At 47.6% G+C, this 22,156-nt stretch overlaps 1 protein-coding gene across 1 annotated transcript in view; it reads left to right on the top strand.

The window, feature by feature from the left end:
- LOC137357008 (SH2 domain-containing adapter protein E-like) overlaps positions 1-21,718 on the top strand; it is a 33,447-nt gene extending 11,729 nt beyond the window's left edge. The window contains exons 3-6 of the mRNA XM_068022941.1: positions 14,724-14,960; positions 15,459-15,621; positions 15,940-16,059; positions 20,184-21,718. Coding sequence (XP_067879042.1) covers positions 14,724-14,960; positions 15,459-15,621; positions 15,940-16,059; positions 20,184-20,370 — 707 coding nt within the window. The 3' untranslated portion in view covers positions 20,371-21,718. The remainder of the gene's footprint in view (positions 1-14,723; positions 14,961-15,458; positions 15,622-15,939; positions 16,060-20,183) is intronic.
- Positions 21,719-22,156: the final 438 nt, after the last annotated feature.

Genomic DNA, 22,156 nt, shown 5'->3' with positions numbered 1-22,156 from the left:
GTTGCAGCTGCCTCCCATCTGTTATTTCTCTGATTGAATCAATCCTTCCATAACTTTTGGTGCCAATCGTGGGTGTGTTCATTGTTCATCCAAGAAGTCTCCTCTGCAACCGTTCATTAACACTGAGGCTGTCTCGATCTGTCATCGACGCTGTTGTTCCGTGGTCCTCACAATTTAGTAATGCTAAATCCAGATTCAAGAACATTAACATTTAAAGTGTTTTTTAAAAACATACAATTTCAGGAGCCTCTTAACCGTGTTGGCACAGTCATTGTTTACAGGCTGTTGAGGGAACCTAGTGAGAGGGGCATCAGATACTGTATTTATATTGTACATTATCGGCTTTCTTTTTATTCATTCACGGATGTGGGCATTGCTGGTACGGCCAGCGTTTATTGCCTCTCCCTAAATGCCCTTGAGAAGGAGGTGGTGATCCACCTTCTTGAATACACTGAGCGGCTTACTCGGCCACTTCAGAGGGCAGTTAAGAGTTAACCATGTTGCTGTGGGTCTGGAGTCACATATAGGCCAGACAGGGTTAGGACTGCTGATTTCCTTCCCTAAAGGACATGAGCAAACCAGATGGATTTTTACAACAATCTGGTAGTTTCATGGTCACCATTACTGAGATTAGCTTTTTAATTCCAGCTTTTTAAAATTAATTTAATTTATATTCCCCAGATGCTGTGATGGGATTTTAATTCATGTCTCCGTATCATTTGTCCAGACCTCTGGATTACCAGTCCAGTAACATAACGCCTGTGCTTCCATAACATAATACAATTGTTGACCATCTCAAAGATGATGTGCTATTTAATAATGAGGAACATTATACCATGTAACACAGAGTGAGTTACTCTGGTACCAGGGTGGGTCTGTGTTTAATGTATCTCTTCGGGCCACAAAGTCCAATTACTATGAATAGGACCAGCCTGAGGTCAACTAAATAGAATCATATGAATGATAGCACAGGACAAGCCCATTTGGCCCATTACGTGTGAAGTGTTTGTGAAGTGAAGAGATGTTTTGGAGAGATATGGTACTGTACTATAAATTCTATAAATTGTGTGTCTTTTTCTCTTAAATCTGCAATTACAGCTGCCTCCCATCTGCCATTCCTCTGATTAAATCTGGTGTTTTTAGCTGAAGCACTTTGATCCAGTCACAACTGTGATGGAATAGTTTCCACTTGCCTGGATGTAAAGGCCTGCTCGGGTCTTCAAAAAAAAACCCGTCCCGAGCCCGACAGAACCATTTCCAACCCGAGCCCAACCCAGCCCAAGTCCTCCCATTATTTCCTGCGCCCGACCCGACCATCAGTTAATTTACCTTTCGTTCTTCACTTTCTTGCTGATCTGCACAAGCTTAAAAGAACTGTAACAAAACCACCTTTCTGGTCCAAAAATTAAATTAACAGTGGAGCCACTTACTTGTGATAGAGCGTGTCCGACCCGGCCCGACCCGAGCCCGAATGCTGGACCCGGATGTGCAACCCGACTCTACCTGAACCCGACACATGTCATCAGGTGCCATCGGGGTCAGGTCAGGTAGCAGGCCTTTACGTGGGTGGGTGCAGCTCCAATTCAGCACGGTGGCTCATTTAATTGACCAGGGCGGACCAAATACCCCCTCCCCCCATCCCCCCCGATGACGTGGAGGGGGCAGGCGGTCTGTCTCGGCAATGGCGTCAGCAGCCTTTGCTTAGGCGCTGACACCATTTTTAAAGGGCTTCGAGCCCTACATTGCAATTTAAACATTTAATGGAGTAATGATTCTGAAAAATTAAATAATGTGATGTTGACCCTCTCCCACCCCCCCCAATAAGCATAGAAGTAATAAGTAATTACCTGCCCTCTCCGCCCACCCCCCCACTTCCCACCCCCCAAAACACTTAACTTGTGCCCCCAGTCTTTCCGCGCCCCCCCCCAAAGTTCATCAACTTTGGACTTCCACCACCCCCCTAGACCAATGAAATGACTCTGACGTTGCTCCCCCCAACTACCGCACTGAGAAACTTACCTGCTCCCCCCCTCCCCACCAGTATTCCGCCTCAGATCTCCGGACGGGGATCCGAAGGCTTGGGAGCACCGGCCACTGGCACTAATATCACTCCGGGATGGACAGCAGGAGAGGGTAAATAATTAATTCCTTTATTTGAATAAAATTAAAGATTTAAATTTGGTTCCTGTTGCTGAGTGGCGGGAGACCCGCCAGGAGGTCTTGCCGCCGCCGACAATATTGGGCCAGACCTTCCCGCCATTGAGGCCCGCGGTGGGCCTCTGCCGGAGGCATTTTCTGCCCCCCCCCCCCGCCACGTACCCTGACGTTGGCGGGGGTGGGGTGGGGAGGGGGGTGCGGGGGCTGTAAAATGCAGCCCACCGTCCTGACCTGGAACCATATCGCCGTTCCTTCATTGTTGCTGGGTCAAAATCCTGAAACTGCCTTCCTGACAGCACTGTTGCTGTACCTACACCCCAAGGACTGCAGTGGTTCAAGAAGGCAGCTCACCACCACCTTCTCGGGGGCAATTAGGGATGGGCAATAAATGCTAGCCTAGCCAGTGACGTAGACATACCCCAAACGAATAAAAATAAAACCTTTTTCCCAATCCCTTTCCCTGTATTATTCTATATCCTTCCTTTTCAAATACTTATCTAAATCTCATGTAAATTAAATTATCAGCTATGGCCTCAATAGCCACATGTGGTTCAGCATTCCTGGAACTGCTGCTCAGGGCCGAGTTAGCTGTCTGCAGACCTGACAGCAGTAAAATACGGCTAGTGGTCTCAATGCACCTGGGCTAAGGAGGGAATATCAGCTAGGGTTCCAGCTTCTGATTCGTGTACGCCTCAAGTTTTATCATTTTTTTTTTCAAATCCTTCCATGGCTTCACCATCTCCCTCTCTCTGCAACCTCCTCCACCCCTACAAAACTCTGAGATCCCTGTGCTCCTCCAATTCTGGCCGCTCGTGTATCCCTGATTTTAATCACCTCATTACGAGTGACCGTGTCTTTAGCTATCTGGACCTAAGCTCTGGAATTCCTTCCTTAAACCTCTCCGTCTCTCTCTGTCTCTCTCTCTCCACCTTTAAGACAGTTCTTAAAACCTACGTCTTTGACTAAACTTTTGGTCATCTGTTCAAATATCTGCTGACATGGCCCAGTGTTAAATTTTGTTTGATAACTCTCCTATGAAGCGCCTTGGGATGTTTTACTATGTTAAAGGTACTATATAAAACATGTTTTTGTGTACTGTAACTCCTACTGGACAGTGCATGTATGCGGACATCGGGTGAAACTAGGACAAGACTCTCCACAGCAGGAGTTGCACCATCGCTTGCTGCTCAGACACGAAGAAAGTGGACCAATTAATGAGGTAGTGGTGAGCTGTCAGTGCCTGTAGAATGCAACTCCAGTGAGATCCAGTGCCTTCAGGTGGGGAAGGGAGACATTTAGCCAGGGACAAAAAAGGTTAAGAATTAAAAGCTCAGTAAGGAGCAGAGGCATGCTCTCTGCTTGTCCTGGAATAGGTTAATAATTCTCCAGCTGCATAGAATGTCAGGAAGTGAGCAGGCAGGCAGCGGAAGGCCAGAATAAAAGATTTTGTTCTCTTTATTAATGTAATTTCTGCCTGTTGTTTGTGCCGAGTTCCTGATCACTGATATTTATGGAACAGCATTTTTGAGATTTACCTTTAGCTATGTTAACTCCATGTGAACTGACATCTACTGAATTGTGCTCGCATCTGTATCAAACTAGCAATGGAGAAAGAAAGATTTGCATTTCTGTGGTGCCTTTCATGACCACACAATGTCCCAAATTTGTTGAGGGATAAAAGTTGGCTCAGGACTCCCCTGCTGCTCTTTGAAATAGCACTATGAGATCTTTTATGTTCACCTGAGAGGGCAGATGGGGCCTCAGTTTAATGTCTCATCTGAAAGATTGCTCATGAGGAGTCTGGACAGAGTAGATAGGGAGGAACTGTTTCCATTGGTGAAAGGATCGAGAACAAGAGGGCACAGATTTAAGGTAATTGGCAAAAGAAGCAATGGTGACATGAGAAAAAAAATTTTCACGCAGCGAGTGGTTAGGATCTGGAATGCGCTGCCTAAGAGTGTAGAGCTTCAATCGAGGAATTCAAGAGGGAATGGGAGTGTTATCTGAAAAGGAAGAACGTGCAGAGTTATGGGGAGAAGGCAGGGGAGTGGCACTCGGTAAATTGCTTTTTCGGAGAGCCACAATGGGCCAAATGGCCTCCTCCTATGCTGTAACAATTCTGTGATTCTGCACCATCCGACAGTGCAGCGATCCCTAAGTACTGGCACTGGAGTGCTACACACTGAGCCAGAAGCACAATTTATAAACATAGAAACACGATGAGGCCATTTAGCCCCTTGAGCCTGTTCCGCCATTCAGTGAGATCATGGCTGATCTGCGACCAACTCCATATACCCGCCTTTGCCCCTTATCCCTTAAATCGTTCATGAACAAAAATCTATCAATCTCAGATTTAAAAGTAACAATTGATCTAGCATTAATTGCCATTTGCAGAAAAGAGTTCCTAACTTCTACCACCCTTTGTGTCTAGAAATGTTTCTTAATGTCACTCCTGAAAATTTTTTGACTAATGCCCCCAAGTCCTAGACTCCCAACCAGTGGAAATAGTTTCTTGCAAATTACCTTGTCTGTTCTCCTCCTTAATACCTTGAAAAGTTTGATTAAACCACCCCTTAACCTTCTAAATTCCAGGGAATACAACCCTAGTTTGTGTAATTTCGCCTCATAGCTTCACTCTTGGAGTCCAGGTATCATTGAAGTAAATCTATGTTGCCCTCCCTCCAAGGCCAATGAATTCTGCTGAATGTGTGGTGCCCAGAACGTTTCGCAGTACTCCAACTGTGTTCTAACCAGGGCTTTGTTTACTTGAAGCATGACTTTGAAGGTTGTGGGTGTGGATGGATATAGATGTCATGTCACTTCAAACAAATGGAAAGTCTCATAGTGACAATTGGGTGCTACAATTGGCCGCATTTTACCCTGGACTTGGAATGGGAAAATTCAGCCAGAGTTCCTGCTGCTGCGTCCCGAAGTAATGGAAAACAATAGAATTTACATTTTCTCTAATCACCATGAAAATTGCAAGAGTGCTAGGTGTGATTTCATGTGATTTCTGAGAATGTGATTTTATTGCTGTGCAGAACAGGTGCTAAGATGGCCCATTGAAGCTCTCATCATAGAATGCTTAAGCTATCCTTTGTTTTTGATCCTGACGGACTGCAATGGAAATTAAAATCAGGGAAGATATAGAACAGGCTGCGGTCCACATTACAATCCAACACAGAGTCAAAATTACCCACCGTCCTCCCCCCCGCCCCCCCCCCCCCCCAACCCTGTAGAGTGTAAGGTGGCAGCTATAATTTTCCTGGTACTTAGTTCCTGAACACAGCTCCACCGCCAATCAGGGGACATAATCACTGACCAACACAAACAAATGGACCGCTGGTTGAGCACTACCTAGAACTGTACTCCATGGAGAATGCTGTCACTGAGACTGCCCTCAATGCAGCCCAGCCTCTACCAGTCATGGATGAGCTGGACATACAGCCACCCAAATCAGAACTCAGTGATGCCATTGATTCTCTAGCCAGTGGAAAAGCCCCTGGGAAGGACAGCATTACCCCTGAAATAATCAAGAGTGCCAAGCCTGCTATACTCTCAGCACTACATGAACTGCTATGCCTGTGCTGGGACGAGGGAGCAGTACCCCAGGACATGCGCGATGCCAATATCATCACCCTCTATAAAACAAAGGTGACCGCGGTGACTGCAACAACTACCGTGGAATCTCCCTGCTCAGCATAGTGGGGAAAGTCTTTGCTCGAGTCGCTCTGAACAGGCTCCAGAAGCTGGCCGAGCGCTTCTACCCTGAGGTACAGTGTGGCTTTCGTGCAGAGAGATCGACCGTTGACATGCTGTTCTCCCTTCGTCAGATACAGGAGAAATGCCGTGAACAACAGATGCCCCTCTACATTGCTTTCATTGATCTCACCAAAGCCTTTGACCTCGTCAGCAGACGTGGTCTCTTCAGACTACTAGAAAAGATTGGATGCCCACCAAAGCTACTAAGTATCATCACCTCATTCCATGACAATATGAAAGGCACAATTCAACATGGTGGCTCCTCCTCAGAGCCCTTTCCTATCCTGTGTGGCGTGAAACAGGGCTGTGAAACAGGAGATTTTCTTCTCCCTGCTGCTTTCACATGCGTTCAAGTCCTCTGAAGAAGGAATTTTCCTCCACACAAGATCAGGGGGCAGGTTGTTCGACCTTGCCCGTCTAAGAGCGAAGTCCAAAGTACGGAAAGTCCTCATCAGGGAACTCCTCTTTGCTGATGATGCTGCTTTAACATCTCACACTGAAGAGTGCCTGCAGAGTCTCATCGACAGGTTTGCGGCTGCCTGCAATGAATTTGGCCTAACCATCAGCCTCAAGAAAACAAACATCATGGGGCAGGATGTCAGAAATGCTCCATCCATCAATATTGGCGACCACGCTCTGGAAGTGGTTCAAGAGTTCACCTACCGAGGCTCAACTATCACCAGTAACCTGTCTCTAGATGCAGAAATCAACAAGCGCATGGGAAAGGCTTCCACTGCTATGTCCAGACTGGCCAAGAGAGTGTGGGAAAATGGCGCACTGACACGGAACACAAAAGTCCGAGTGTATCAGGCCTGTGTCCTCAGTACCTTGCTCTATGGCAGCGAGGCCTGGACAACGTATGTCAGCCAAGAGCGACGTCTCAATTCATTCCATCTTCGCTGCCTTCGGAGAATACTTGGCATCAGGTGGCAGGACCGTATCTCCAACACAGAAGTCCTCGAGGTGGCCAACATCCCCAGCTTGTACACACTACTGAGTCAGCGGCGCTTGAGATGGCTTGGCCATGTGAGCCGCATGGAAGATGGCAGGATCCCCAAAGACACATTGTACAGCGAGCTCGCCACTGGTATCAGACCCACCGGCCGTCCATGTCTCCGCTTTAAAGATGTCTGCAAACGCGACATGAAATCCTGTGACATTGTACACAAGTCGTGGGAGTCAGTTGCCAGCGTTCGCCAGAGCTGGCGGGCAGCCATAAAGACGGGGCTAAAATGTGGCGAGTCGAAGAGACTTAGTAGTTGGCAGGAAAAAAGACAGAGGCGCAAGGGGAGAGCCAGCTGTGTAACAGCCCCGACAAACAAATTTCTCTGCAGCACCTGTGGAAATGCCTGTCACTCTAGAATTGGCCTTTATAGCCACTCCAGGCGCTGCTTCACAAACCACTGACCACCTCCAGGCGCATATCCATTGTCTCTCGAGATAAGGAGGCCCAAAAGAAGAAAAGAACAGCTCCACCGCCATTGGAGAACTTGTAACTCACTCGTATTTCAACAGAATAGATGAAGGATTTGCGACTGCTAAAGCTTCTGTTGAAACCTAGCTCCTGTGTCCTCATATCTTCATTGGAGCATATAAACTATATTAAAGAGTTTAGATATTTTAAAAAAGGACTGGTGGGACTAGAGGCCAAAGATGAAAAAAAAAACACCTGAACCAGTGTCATATTTCAGTTTAGGGAGAGAATTCTAGAACTTAGGGCCCTGGCAGCTGAAAGCAAGGCCCCCAGTGATGGAGCAATGAAAATCAGGAATACCCAAGAGGCCAGAATTGGAGGAGCGTGGAGATGTTGGAAGGTTGTAGGGCTCGAGGAGGTTACAGAGATAGCAAGGGGGCAAAGACATGGAGAGATTTGAACACAAAGATAAGAATTTTAAAATCAAATTTTAAAATTGGTGAATCAGGATCCATTGTACGTCAGAATGCACAGGGTGTGATGGGTGAATGGGACTTGGTACGAGTTAAGATATGGGCAGCAGAGTTTTGGACGAGTTTGTGGAGGATGGAAGATGAGGTGGGACAGAAACTGATGGAGAGGTTTAAACATAGAGTTGCAGGAAAGATGGGCATGGACATGGTGTTTAAGAACTTTGGAGAGGAAGGAGATGGGGCAGTAGTTTGCAAGGACAGGGGTGTTAAGTTTGAGGAGGGGAGATTTGAAAAGGAGAAAGAACAGTACTGAGGAGAGGGAAGCTTTTAGATCATAAGCACACATGGATGCAGGGCAGTGGGAGTCATATTCCCTGGAACAGCACAGCAGCCAGCTTACTTAAACTAAAAGCAAAATACTGCAGATGCTGGAAATCTGAAATAAAAACAGAAAGCGCTGGAAATACTCAGTAGGTCGGGCAGCATTTGTGGAGAGAGAAACACAGTTAATGTTTCAGGTCTGTGACCTTTCATCAGAACTGGCAAAGGTTAGAAAAGAGTTCTGTTCCCCACCAACCACCCCCTCCTGCCCCTACCCTCCCCCCCCCATCCCACAACAACCTTCATTTTCTTAAAACCTAATTCTTTTCTAACCTTTGCCAGTTCTGATGAAAGGTCACAGACCTGGAATGTTAATTCTTCATCTGTCTCCACAGATGCTGCCTGACCTGCTGAGTATTTCCAGCACTTTCTGTTTTTATTACTTGAAAGAATGACTGACACCACTAAATTAAGTGGACACCTTTGGCGGACCTGAACTTATATCAACCCAATACCAAGAGCAGTGTTCCCTCTAATTTCTCTTTGCCTTGTGTGACCTGTTTGTACCCTGTGCAGTAAGTTCCAGATTACTGCATGGTCAGGCACCAGTGCCACTTAGAAAGCACGTTGACCAGGAGGAACTTCTTCACACAAAGGGTGAGTTAATCTGTCAGTCCAAGAAGGAGAGACACCATCTTTCGGCTGTGGGGTAGAATACTAGATGGATGGAGTTTGGTGGCTTTTCTTCTGCTCCAATGCCTGGCTGGTGTGACTGGACCTTGTACCTTCATCCCACCTTTCAGGTGAGCCATGGAACTGAGGCCCATCTGCCTTTTAAGATGGAATCCATGATGCTATGTGAAGAAGAGCAGGGGAGTATCCTATCTAATATTCCTGTCCAACACCAACAAAAGACAGATCATCTAATTCGCCATTTGTGGGATCTTTCTGGGTGCAAATTGGATGATATGTTTGCCTACATAACGACAGTAACTACACTTCAAAATTGATCTTTTGTTTGGGAAGTGGTTAGAAGATCCTAAGGATGTACAATTTAAGTTTTTTTTTCTCGCTTTTCAAATCTCCCTCAGGTTCAGAGGCTGCTGACCAGAAGCCAACATGGGTCACAGAGGCATTGCATTAGGGAGAGTGGAAGGGGAAGCTAATTATACGGCTGCCATGCACCTCCAATCTGAACTATCTGCCCAGAAACAGCAATGAGATAATGACCAGATTATCTGTTTTGGTAATGTTAGTTGAGGGATAAGTATTGGACACCGGGACGATCTTCCCTGCTCCACTTCAAAGCAGTGCCATTGGATTTTTTGACTGCCACCTGAAAGGACAGACAGGGCCTTGATTTCATGTCTCATCCAAAAGACAGCCGAGAATTTCTGGTCAAGTCTCTGGAGTGGGATTTGAGCCCATATCTTCTGACTCAGAAAATGGCTACCCACTCTGCTACAGCTCACAGGAGACGCATAGCCTAGGCACTTCCACACAGAGACAGCAGGGAAAACGGAAAACCATGGACACTGAATCTGCACAGCTTGTGTAATTTTTTTATAGCAGCTCAGCAAGCTATGGGGAAGGGGGGAGGGAGGCATCTGAGTCTAGGCCAATCCGATCTCACCTGACATCCTCATACAAGCACTTTCCAGCATGCATTACTAACTAGATTGGCATCAGGAGCAGGAACTCTGCTTGATTTTCTCCCTCTGCAACCCATAAGCATTGAGGCCTATTGTAGCATCCCTTCTGCTATTACTGCTGAGGTCAGCTAACACAGTGTAGAGCAGGGATCAAACCATAGCCTCCTTGCTCCGTAAGGGCTCATTGATGGAGAGTTTTGCCCCGAAGCCATCAACCGCCTGTCCGCAGCTCGTAACCGGTGCTTGATGATAATTGTACAGTGATGGACAGTGGCTGCAGGATTATTTTGTCACAATGTAGCTTCCTGAGCATGAGAGCCCAGTGTTGCCTGAGCAGAGGCGACGCCGGGCTAACAGCAACAATCCCACTGCTGCAAGGGAAGACTTCCTTTCCTTAGTACGAATGTGGCATGTGCAGCCCCGAGAGGAAGTGGGACAGAGAGGGAGGAAATAGGCTGAGGAAACTGCACCCTGGAAACAATACAACACATCCACATTTGGAAACCTTCTGGAAGGGAGTCAGAATTCCGAGAACGCAGGCTTAACCATTTTACCGCTGATCAGTGCTTACCATATGGTTAAAAACACATGGACTCTTCCACTGACCTGTATCAGCTCAGCTTGCCTCTGAGTCAGAAGGTTATAGGTTTAGCCCCAGTATAGTGTGGAGAAATTGTTGCTTTTTGAAGGTGCCGTCCTTTGGATGAGACATTAGTAGATTGCGCAGAGTGTGAGTGGTGGGTGGGGGGGGGGGAGGTGGTGGCCTGCAGGGGTATGGGGGTACAGTTCTCCTGATGACTTGGCTAACATTCCTCACTCTACCACCACCAAAAACAGATTATTCATTCATCTTATTGCTGTTTGTGGGATCTCGCTGTGCATAAAATGGCTGCTGCAGTTGCCCACAGAAAGATTAGCCAGGGTTCCAATCCCAATCAGGTCCCAGTGACTCCAGCTGAAAGTGTGTGTGTGCATGGATGTCAGATGTGGAGAGGATAAGCTGGGCTGTGATGTGACCAATATGGACTCTCCACTACGTTCACCCCGTGAAGAAAGGCCATTTGGCAGAGGTGTTCAGTGTCCAGAGAGTCATACACAGGGAAGAGGGCAACATCTTCAGGTGAAGAGGGGAGAAGATAGACAAAGCATAAGAGACTGCATGAAATGCATAGCAGGTCTGGTGAAGAGCCTCTGCCCAAAACTTTCATCTGTTGTTTCTCTTTTCTAACATGTAGGGGACTGCTGCCTATTTCCATTGTCTGTTGTAGTGATGGAGTCACATACTAAGTGTTTGTACACTTGTATCCTGAGTTATAATTTCAGTCGTCCCTCCATGGCACTGCCCTGTGTACCATCTTTTGTGCAATATTGCACTTACTGAATGTAATGATTTGATATTTAAAACATATCAGTGAAAATGTTGCCTTCTGATCTGCTCCGCTGAAACTGCCTCTAGGTTGCGTGACAGCTGCCCGTTGTGACTGATGGTGCAGGTCCCCAGGGAGTGGGCAGACTGAAACTACTGGCTTAGCATGCTGCAAATGTTAATGAGCAGGGTTCTAGCAGGTTCCTGCACTGCTTTGCAAAAAAAAACCTCTTAATTTATTCCCGTGGGGCTGTTGTTGAAAGCAAAAATAGTCTGAGAAGTTGCTTGGTGTTGTGAGTCACAAAGCTGCAGTTCAGTTTTTCAGGAAGGCAGAGGATGATCTTTTGAGAAGCAAGCTATCAGAAACTGAGGAAAACTGAGGAAACTGAGCAGTCAGCTCATATTTGATGTGCATTGCAAACATATTTCACACCTTGGGGTCAAAGGTTTGTGGGTTCGACTGCCATTCCAGAAACTTGAGTGCATAATCTAGGCTGACACTCACAGTGTAGTAGTGAGGGAGCACCGCACTATCGGAGGGTCAGTACTGAGGGAGCGCCGCACTGTCGGAGGGTTAGTACAGAGGGAGCGCCGCGCTGTCGGAGGGTCAGTACAGAGGGAGCGCCGCACTGTTGGAGGGTCAGTACTGCGGGAGCGCCGCACTGTCGGTGGGTCAGTACTGAGGGAGCGCCGCACTGTCAGAGGGTCAGTACTGAGGGAGCGCCGCACTGTCGGAGGGTCAGTACTGAGAGAGCTCCGCACTGTCGGAGGGTCAGTACAGAGGGAGCGCCGCACTGTCGGAGGGTCAGTACAGAGGGAGCACCGCACTGTCGGAGGGTCAGTACTGAGGGAGTGCCGCACTGTCGGAGGGTCAGTACTGAGGGAGCGCCGCACTGTCGGAGGGTCAGTACTGCGGGAGCGCCGCACTGTCGGTGGGTCAGTACTGAGGGAGCGCCGCACTGTCAGAGGGTCAGTACTGAGGGAGCGCCGCACTGTCGGAGGGCCAGTACTGAGAGAGCTCCGCACTGTCGGAGGGTCAGTACAGAGGGAGCGCCGCACTGTCGGAGGGTCAGTACTGAGGGAGTGCCGCACTGTCGGAGGGTCAGTACAGAGGGAGCGCCGCACTGTTGGAGGGTCAGTACTGAGAGAGCTCCGCACTGTCGGAGGGTCAGTACAGAGGGAGCGCCGCACTGTCGGAGGGCCAGTACTGAGAGAGCTCCGCACTGTCGGAGGGTCAGTACTGAGGGAGCGCCGCACTGTCGGAGGGCCAGTACTGAGAGAGCTCCGCACTGTCGGAGGGCCAGTACTGAGAGAGCTCCGCACTGTCAGAGGGTCAGTACTGAGGGAGCGCCGCACTGTCGGAGGGCCAGTACTGAGGGAGCGCCGCACTGTCGGAGGGTCAGTACAGAGGGAGCGCCGCACTGTCGGAGGGTCAGTACTGAGGGAGCGCCGCACTGTTGGAGGGTTAGTACTGAGGGAGCGCCGCGCTGTCGGAGGGTCAGTACAGAGGGAGCGCCGCACTGTTGGAGGGTCAGTACTGCGGGAGCGCCGCACTGTCGGTGGGTCAGTACTGAGGGAGCGCCGCACTGTCAGAGGGTCAGTACTGAGGGAGCGCCGCACTGTCGGAGGGTCAGTACTGAGAGAGCTCCGCACTGTCGGAGGGTCAGTACAGAGGGAGCGCCGCACTGTCGGAGGGTCAGTACAGAGGGAGCACCGCACTGTCGGAGGGTCAGTACTGAGGGAGTGCCGCACTGTCGGAGGGTCAGTACTGAGGGAGCGCCGCACTGTCGGAGGGTCAGTACTGCGGGAGCGCCGCACTGTCGGTGGGTCAGTACTGAGGGAGCGCCGCACTGTCAGAGGGTCAGTACTGAGGGAGCGCCGCACTGTCGGAGGGCCAGTACTGAGAGAGCTCCGCACTGTCGGAGGGTCAGTACAGAGGGAGCGCCGCACTGTCGGAGGGTCAGTACTGAGGGAGCGCCGCACTGTCGGAGGGTCAGTACAGAGGGAGCGCCGCACTGTTGGAGGGTCAGTACTGAGAGAGCTCCGCACTGTCGGAGGGTCAGTACAGAGGGAGCGCCGCACTGTCGGAGGGCCAGTACTGAGAGAGCTCCGCACTGTCGGAGGGTCAGTACTGAGGGAGCGCCGCACTGTCGGAGGGCCAGTACTGAGAGAGCTCCGCACTGTCGGAGGGCCAGTACTGAGAGAGCTCCGCACTGTCAGAGGGTCAGTACTGAGGGAGCGCCGCACTGTCGGAGGGCCAGTACTGAGAGAGCTCCGCACTGTCGGAGGGTCAGTACAGAGGGAGCGCCGCACTGTCGGAGGGTCAGTACTGAGGGAGCGCCGCACTGTTGGAGGGTCAGTACTGAGGGAGCGCCGCACTGTCGGAGGGTCAGTACTGAGGGAGCGCCGCACTGTCGGAGAGTCAGTACTGAGGGAGCGCCGCACTGTCGGAGGGTTAGTACTGAGGGAGCACCGCACTGTCAGCAGGTCAATACTGAGGGACTGCTGCACTGTCTGCGCTCAGCGGGTCGGAAATGAGGGAGTTCTGCACTTTTGGAGGTGCCCTGTTTCAGATGAGATCGAGGCCCCATCTGCCTTCTCAGGTAGATGTAAAATATATTTGAAGAGCAAAGGAGTTCTCGCTGTTCTGCCCAATATTTATCCTTCAGCCAACATCTTAAAAAGAGATTATTTGGCCATTATCGATTGCTGTTTGTGGGAGCGCAAATTGGCTGCCATGTTTTCTACATCATAACTGGCTACACTTCAAAAGTAAAGCTGTAAAGCACTTTGGGACATCCTGAGGTTGCGAAAGATGTTAAAGAAATGACAGTCTTTTTTTTCTTTTAATTGGGGAACCCACTTATTGGAGAATTTTGAAACGCCATAGCATACAAGACTACAGGCCAAGTGCTGGAAAATGGGATTAGAATAGTTAGGTGCTTGATGGTCAGCATGGATACGATGGGCCGAAGGGCCTGTTTCTTCGTTGTATAACTCTATGACTCTATGAGTCTAATTACAGTTGTAAACCCAGTGACCTGGTGTGCAGAGCAAGTGCTCGTTTTACCACTTCATTTCTATCCTCCTGTCTTGAGGGCACTGGCCCTTGCTGGAGAACTGCTCTGTGGGCACTAACTGTGTCATCTCCCTGTGCTTCACCCAAGTGGCAATTAACCATCTATCAACATGAACACTGCGTCTCAGTAGCGTCAGTATCCATTTAAGTAGGGTATCACAATCCATCAAGTCCACATCCGAAACTACACACATGCACTTTACACCTGGTCTGACAGTTCTTAACTACTTGGGAAATGCGAGTTCTATCCAAACCAGAGACTGAAATTCCTGTCTGCTTTGGTCTTATATGAAAGTCTTAACCCGCTTGTGACAAGTTCCTTTCACCTTTTTTTTAAACAGAAGCATTAGTTTAACCCGCTCTATTCAGATATCACACAGCAGGGTTTGTTTCCGGCATGGCAATCATTTATATGATTCCTGAGCAGATCGGAATTCCTATCCTTGGGTATGTTTCCCAGTTAGTAGATGACCTGACATTTTTTTTTGCCCCATTTCAGAAATTCGAAGACGAGGATCAAAGGACCCACTCGGAAAGCAGTCCCTGTTGTATGACAGTCCCTATGAGCCGGGGGAAATGGGGACAAAGCAGGAGGCACTCGGAAACTCTGCCCTGGAGAGGACAGGAAACCAGCGGCCAATAGACAGTTGCCTGCCAGAGAATGATGAGCGTCCCGCAGCAGAGTATGAGCAGCCCTGGGAGTGGAAGACAGAGCAGATCGTAAAAGCACTCGCAGGTACAGCAGGAAGCTCTGACGGTAGAACTGTGCTCTGTTTTCGCAGGAGCTTCAGGTGGATAAAGGGACCACCTAATATAGTTCTCAGTCATATGGGCCAAAAAGGGCCAGGGCTCCCTCACTGTTCTGAGCTGAAGTATGTGATTTCAGCTGGGGAAAAAGTTGGCTGTCTACAATCGCTTCAGTAACTCCGGGTGTGTGTTTTGTGTGTGTGTGTGTGTTTTGTGCGCAGCTCAGTTATGATGCTGTCCATTGTCAAATAGTCTGTCAAAACTCACACTTGGAAGAATTGGTTGTAGTGCTGGAGGGGTTGGTGGAGCTCTTAGAACAGGACCTCACCATAAGAGAAGGGACAAAAGTCGAATGGGGTGTGATCATCTGTTCAGCAAAGAAATGTTTGCTTTTTTTTAGGCAATTGGGAAATAAGTTGAAGGTGAGCCGACCCTTGACAGATACTTTGTCTAATAGTTTTTGCTACCTTCTTTCTATCCCCTTTAGTCCAGTTTGAGTCCGCAGAGAGATCATCTCCGCCCAAAGAGGAAAAGGTCAATCACCACCATAGGCAGCCGAGCTGGACTCAGAAGGTCCTGAGGCAACAGAGCCCAGAGGGCAGTGAGATGGGAGAGAAGGTGGATCCAACCATTCCCTTAGAAAAACAAGTGTAAGTGACCATATCCCTGCTCTTGTTCCTCTAAAGCTCCCAGTATACACACTCTTCCTTCTTCTCCCTGCATTCTTACTACTTTGAAATCCAAAATCATTGTGTCATCTCCGACACTAACTCATTCCTCACCCAACTTCCACCTGTGCAATTTCTCACCTTGTTCCCTTCTCCAATGTGTAGAATTTTAAGACTCAAATGTGTTGTAAACTAATCAGCATTTCTTGATTTACCACATCTTTTCTCCTACTCTTCTCTGCTATGCTATGGGTCTTGAGCCTTCACCCAGGTTTAACTAGCATTTCCATTTTCCCACAGCTGGTATCATGGTGCCATCACCCGGATGGAGGCAGAGTCTCGTCTGCAGGCCTATAAGGAGGCCAGTTACCTGGTACGAAACAGCGAGTCAGGGAACAGCAAATATTCTCTTGCCTTAAAGTAAGTATTCAGGAGGCTTCAGGCACCTGTGTTGGGCATCAGAGGGTTTTAGCTTGAAATGTTGTAGAATAGGAATTAAACAGAGTTGCTCACTAAGCCTAATTCCCGAACCTGTGAAGCAGGTGTCCCTGGGATTCTGCATCAGCTGTTACCAAGCAGTTGGCTTCCTCTGTGTCTCTTGCCAGTGTTGCTGTTGAAAACAGAGCCGTGTGTAGGTGGTGCCAATGTCCAAGTGCCAAACCAGACAAGGGGCATAACAGGCATCACTGGCAAGCCTGGCATTTATTACCTGTCCCTATTTGCCCCGAAAAGTTGGTGGTGAGGCCTTCTTTTTGAACTGTTTCAGTCCATGTGGTGAAGGTGAGGGGTTTGATACAACTGAGTGGTTCGCTAGGCCACTTCAGAGGGTAGTTAAGAGTCAACCACGTTGGAGTGGGGACTGGAGCCACCTGTAGGCAAAGGTAGCAGGTAAAACTAAGTAATCCATTGCCATTTTTAATACCCTTTGTTATGACCGAGTTTGGAGGAGTACACTGTCTCCCTCTAGTCCCACTACTCCACTGATCACAACATATATTTAAAATTATTTTTAGCCAGTTATGGATATGGCCAATTATATACTTAGATTTATCCCTTTCAGAATACAAATCACCAACCAGGTTTTTTTAATAAACAACAAAATTATTAATTTATGATAAAACAAGACTTATCCAATAAAGATGCAAAGCTTATTAACACACAAGTTGAAATATGAAAGTATAAATATATTCCCTTCTAAATAACGCCACACACACGCACACACCCACACCGGTTAAAGAAAAATAAAGATTTTCTCTGCAGAGATCAACTTTACAAAAAGTAATACTTTGGCCAAATAATCGTTAATTCTTGAAGGAAAAAAAGGATAAGATATGAAATGTTCCAGGTGACTTTCGGTCTGGTATCCGGGTACATGTAGACGGCTGTCACTTGGATCTTTTTGGAGCAGTTCTGTTCAGGAGATGTTGAGGACTAGTCTTGCAGGCTTTTTGGCAGAACTACTGCATCAGTGGGTTCAGCTATCACACTGGATTCTTGGATGATTTTTCAACACAGGTGGCAAAGGATGAATTGGGTGGCTTCTCTCATAGCAGAATACACACCAACTGCCTTCAAACAGTCCATGCCCAAATCATAAAGCCAAAAACTCATACCACCATAAATCTAGACATGTAACTTCTCTGTAAACACCTCCAAATAGTTCCATAGTCATAAGGCTCCGGCTGTTTACTTAGTTTAAGACATGTGATTTCCAGTAAGTGTTAAGTGTTTTTAAACAAAGTCACAAGTTTCCTTTCAGTGACCCTTTAAAAAAAAACCCCAAGTCCAGTATCTCCTCAGGTATTTTCCACAGCCTTTTAAACACAAGTCCTCAAAAATATTAACAATGGAAGCACGTTCATTACATCTTATACACCTCGTTAAAGGTAGCAGCACAAGTTCTCTCTCTTTGGCCTCCTTGTCTCGGGAGACAATGGGTAAGCGCCTGGAGGTGGTCAGTGGTTTGTGGAGCAGCGCCTGGAGTGGCTATAAAGGCCAATACTAGAGTGACAGACTCTTCCACAGGTGCTGCAGGTAAAATTGGTTGTCAGGGCTGTTTCGCAGTTGGCTCTCCCCTTGCACTTCTGTCTTTTTTCCTGCCAACTGCTAAGTCTCTTCGACTCGCCACACTTTAGCCCCGCCTTTATGGGTACCCGCCAGCTCTGGCGATCGCTGGCAACTGACTCCCACGACTTGTGATCAATGTCACAGGACTTCATGCCGTGTTTGCAGTCATCTTTAAAGTGGAGACATGGACGGCTGGTGGGTCTGATACCAGTGGCAAGCTCGCTGTACAATGTGTCCTTGGGGATCCTGCCATCTTCCATGCGGCTCACATGGCCAAACCATCTCAAGCGCCGCTGACTCAGTAGGGTGTATAAGCTGGGGATGTTGGCCGCCTCGAGGACTTCTGTTTTGGAGATACGGTCCAGCCACCTGATGCCAAGGATTCTCCGGAGGCAGCGAAGATGAAATGAATTGAGACGTCGCTCTTGGCTGAGATACGTTGTCCAGGCCTCGCTGCAGTAGAGCAAGGTACTGAGGACACAGGCTTGATACGCTTGGACTTTTGTGTTCCGTGTCGGTGTGCCATTTTCCCACGCTCTCTTGACCAGTCTGGACATAGCAGTGGAAGCCTTTCCCATGCGCTTGTTGATTTCTGCATCGAGAGACAGGTTACTGGTGATAGTTGAGCCTAGGTAGGTGAACTCTTGAACCACTTCCAGAGCGTGGTCGCCAATATTTATGGATGGGGCATTTGTGATGTCCTGTCCCATGATGTTCGTTTTCTTGAGGCTGATGGTTAGGCCAAATTCATTGCAGGCAGCCGCAAACCTGTTGATGAGTCTCTGCAGACACTCTTCAGTGTGAGATGTTAAAGCAGCATCGTCAGCAAAGAGAAGTTCCCTGATGAGGACTTTCCGTACTTTGGTCTTCGCTCTTAGACGGGCAAGGTTGAATAACCTGCCACCTGATCTTGCGTGGAGGAAAATTCCTTCTTCTGAAGCAGCACAAGTAGCCTACCCATTAAGGAATGCTTGGCCTCTGATCAGAGGCTCCCATGCATAAGGATCTGAGATTTGGACAAGGCCACTGGTTTTTGGTTTTCACACAGAAATTAAACAGAATCACTGAACGCGATTCTAAAACAATGATGAAAATCCCAGAAATCCATTTCATAAAGACAGAACATGACTTAAACAGTGCCTACAAATTTATGGCTTTCATCATGGGTGTAAATCGATATTCCACTTGATGTCCAACCTATTGCCATGGCCCAGTTGGCAGCACTCTCACCTCTGAGTCATGAGGTTTCATGTCAAGTCCCACTCCAAAGCCCAAAAAGCAAGGCTGACACTCCAGTACAGTACTGAGGGAGTGCTGCATTGTCAGAGGTGCCATATTACAGATGAGACGTTAGACCGAGACCCCATCTGCCTACTGGGGTCGATGTAAAAGGATCCCATGGCACTATTTTGAAGAGGAGCAGGGGAGTTCTCCCCAGTGTCCTGGGGCCAATATTTATCCCTCAATCAACATTACAAAAGAACAGATTATTATTCTTACATTCATTCTTACTTTGCTGTTTGTGGGAGTTTGCTGTGTGCAAATTAGCTGCCACATTTTCTACATTACAACAGTGACTACACTTCAAAAAAAAGTACTTTGTTGGCTGTAAAGCACTTTGAGACATCCAGTGGTCATGAAAAGTGCTATATGAATGCAAGTTTCTCTTTTCTTTAACCAGTGATTGAGGGCACTGCCTGATATGGTACCAAGCTGTGCCCACCAAAAGATCTCATAATTTCCTGGTTTGCATTGAGGCAGCTGTTCTCAGCAGTTGGGTGCTGCAATGGCATTGGTTTTGGGTTAGGGAGGGGATAATAATCAGTCCTGCCTGCTTCTCTTCACCTAGTAACTCCCGATGAGGAGTAGGGAGAGAGAGTGTCAGGTGATGTTCAGATCAGGGTATACTGTGATGCCTTACCTGCAGACACTCACTTCAGTTCATGCATAAAGAATGGCCATTTAAAGGAAGTATATGGAGAGATACAGCACTGAAATAGGCCCTTCAGCCCACCGAGTGTGTGCCAACCACCAACCACCCATTTATACTAATCCTACATTAATCCCATATCCCTCAATTCTCCTACCTACACTAGGGGCAATTTACAATGGCCAATTTACCTATCAACCTGAAAGTCTTTGGCTGTGGGAGGAAACCGGAGCACCCGGCAGAAACCCACGCGGTCACAGGGAGAACTTGCAAACTCCGCACAGGCAGTACCCAGAATTAAACCCGGGTTGCTGGAGCTGTGAAGCTGTGGTGCTAACCACTGCACCACTGTGCCGCCCTATAGGAGGGCAAAAGATGCCTGTAGCACCCTAACCCTTACAGCATGGATCTGTAGGGGCTGCATGGCCTGTTTCTGCGCTGCAATCTTCAGAATTTGGAGGGAAGGGCACCTGGGGATGGGTAACAAAAGGCAGATGGTCTCTTGATGGTACTGATTCTCTCTCCTGTGATTGTCTACTCTGTACAGAACCAGTCAGGGATGTGTTCACATCATTCTGGCCCAGACCAAAGAAAATAAATACACACTGAATCAGAACAGTGCCCTCTTTGACAGTATTCCAGAGGTGGTGCATTACTACTGCAATGAAAAGCTTCCATTCAAAGATGCGGAACACATGACTCTCCTCTACCCTGTGCAAAATAAACAGCAATAATTTGTGCAACTTCCTGTCAGTACAACCTGATGAAGAGCGAACAATCCATAAAAGACACCCAAAAGCGGTCTCCCAACCAACTCCAACTGACAGATAAGAAGCGGAGAGAGAGAGAAATCGTACCAGAGAATACCCTACAGCAGCCTCCCAAAACAATTCCAACAGAGAGAGAGAGAGAGAGATGGGGGGATGCAGCCAGATATTGCACAAGGCAGTTGTAATATGCATGACAGGCAGCTTCCAAACCAACTGTAAGGTACGAGAAGAGACAGCGTAGCCACAAATCGCACACTATAACCAGGCCTCCAAACCAGCAGGGGTGAGCAGCTGGGAGGACACTAACAGACCTACTCTTCTGGCAAAGTGCAGTGAACAGAAAAAGAATGTAATCACAAAATAACCCATCTTCAAGCCCAGGGTCAATCAGTATTGAAACATGTTAGAAATAAATAAGAAATAAAGTGTGGGCTGGGGTGGTGCATACTCACATTTCATCCTGGGACCTGGTCCAGCCCAGAATGATGGGGTGAAAGTCATCTTCTGTTGATGGAATGTGAAATGAATCTACAGCATCCTCATCCTAGCTCCCTGGTTCTCACTAAATTAGCAATTTCACTCATAGAGGCCAGAGCACTGCTGAAGTGGGGAATGGAAAAATGGTACACGGATACAAAAGGGACTGGTATTCCCACAATGGGTTTGGGCACACAGTTCGAACCGTGTAGAGGGAGCTTTATTCTGTATTTAACCCCATGTTGTAGCTCCCCTGAGAGTGTTTGATGGGACAGTGTTGAGGGAGCTTTACACTATATCTCTGTATCTAACCTGTGATGTACATGCCCAGGGAATGTGTGATGGGACAATGCAGAGGGAGCTTTACTCTGTATTTAATTTGAGCTGGGAGTGCTTGATGCTTTCGCTAAGAAGGGGTCTCATGAGCCAGCAACAGCAACTCTCATCATAATCAGCAAAAAAAGACTATAAATAAACAATTAACTTGCTACTTGACAACAATTGCTGGATTTCACTGTTTTTTGAGGCATTTAACAAGATAAGGAATTAGATTAATACAAGTTTCTTGTTCCTGATATGTGTCTCTGTCTTGGAAAGCAACAACTTCAAGGACAACTTGTATTTGTACAGCTCCTTTAAAGTATTAAAATGTTCCAGGGTGCTTCACAGGAGCATTATAAAGCAAAATATGACACTTTAACGTAAAAACTTCTGGCCTTACTGTTTACCTCTTTTGCTGGTGGGATATTAAAGGCAATGACAGATGGTGAGCTGTCATCATTGAATTGTCATATCTTGTTTAAAAAAATATGTTTAATTAAAACACTTAACAAAACAGAGAGAGTTTCAATTTTCTCATTCAAATAATAAAACGCCTACAGAAAGAAATGTGAAATAAATTATTAAATGTCGGCCTACTAATTTTTCCACCTCCTTCTGCAGTGCTCAGACCAATTTTAGCACATGTCCAGTCTGAAATTAGATAATACAGCAGAGGCCAAAAGTTGAACCTGGTATCTTCTGTTCCATCGGGAATGTTGTATGACAACCATTGGCTCAGTTAGCCATTGTGATCATTTGCAAAACCCTCCTCCACAACAAAAACATAGAACCATAGGACCTTACAACACAGAAACAGAAGATTGGGTCCATCAAGTCAGCATTGGTGCTTTTCTCCACATAAGCCACCTGGTCTCATCCCACTCTTGTGCTGACTCCCCATACCCATTTTAGTATGCCTCTATTTCAAACAAATCTTCTTTGGAAGCACTTT

Source organism: Heterodontus francisci, chromosome 46 (assembly GCF_036365525.1).
Source record: "Heterodontus francisci isolate sHetFra1 chromosome 46, sHetFra1.hap1, whole genome shotgun sequence".
Lineage (NCBI taxonomy): Eukaryota > Metazoa > Chordata > Chondrichthyes > Heterodontiformes > Heterodontidae > Heterodontus > Heterodontus francisci.
This window is presented reverse-complemented; position numbering and strand designations above follow the sequence as displayed.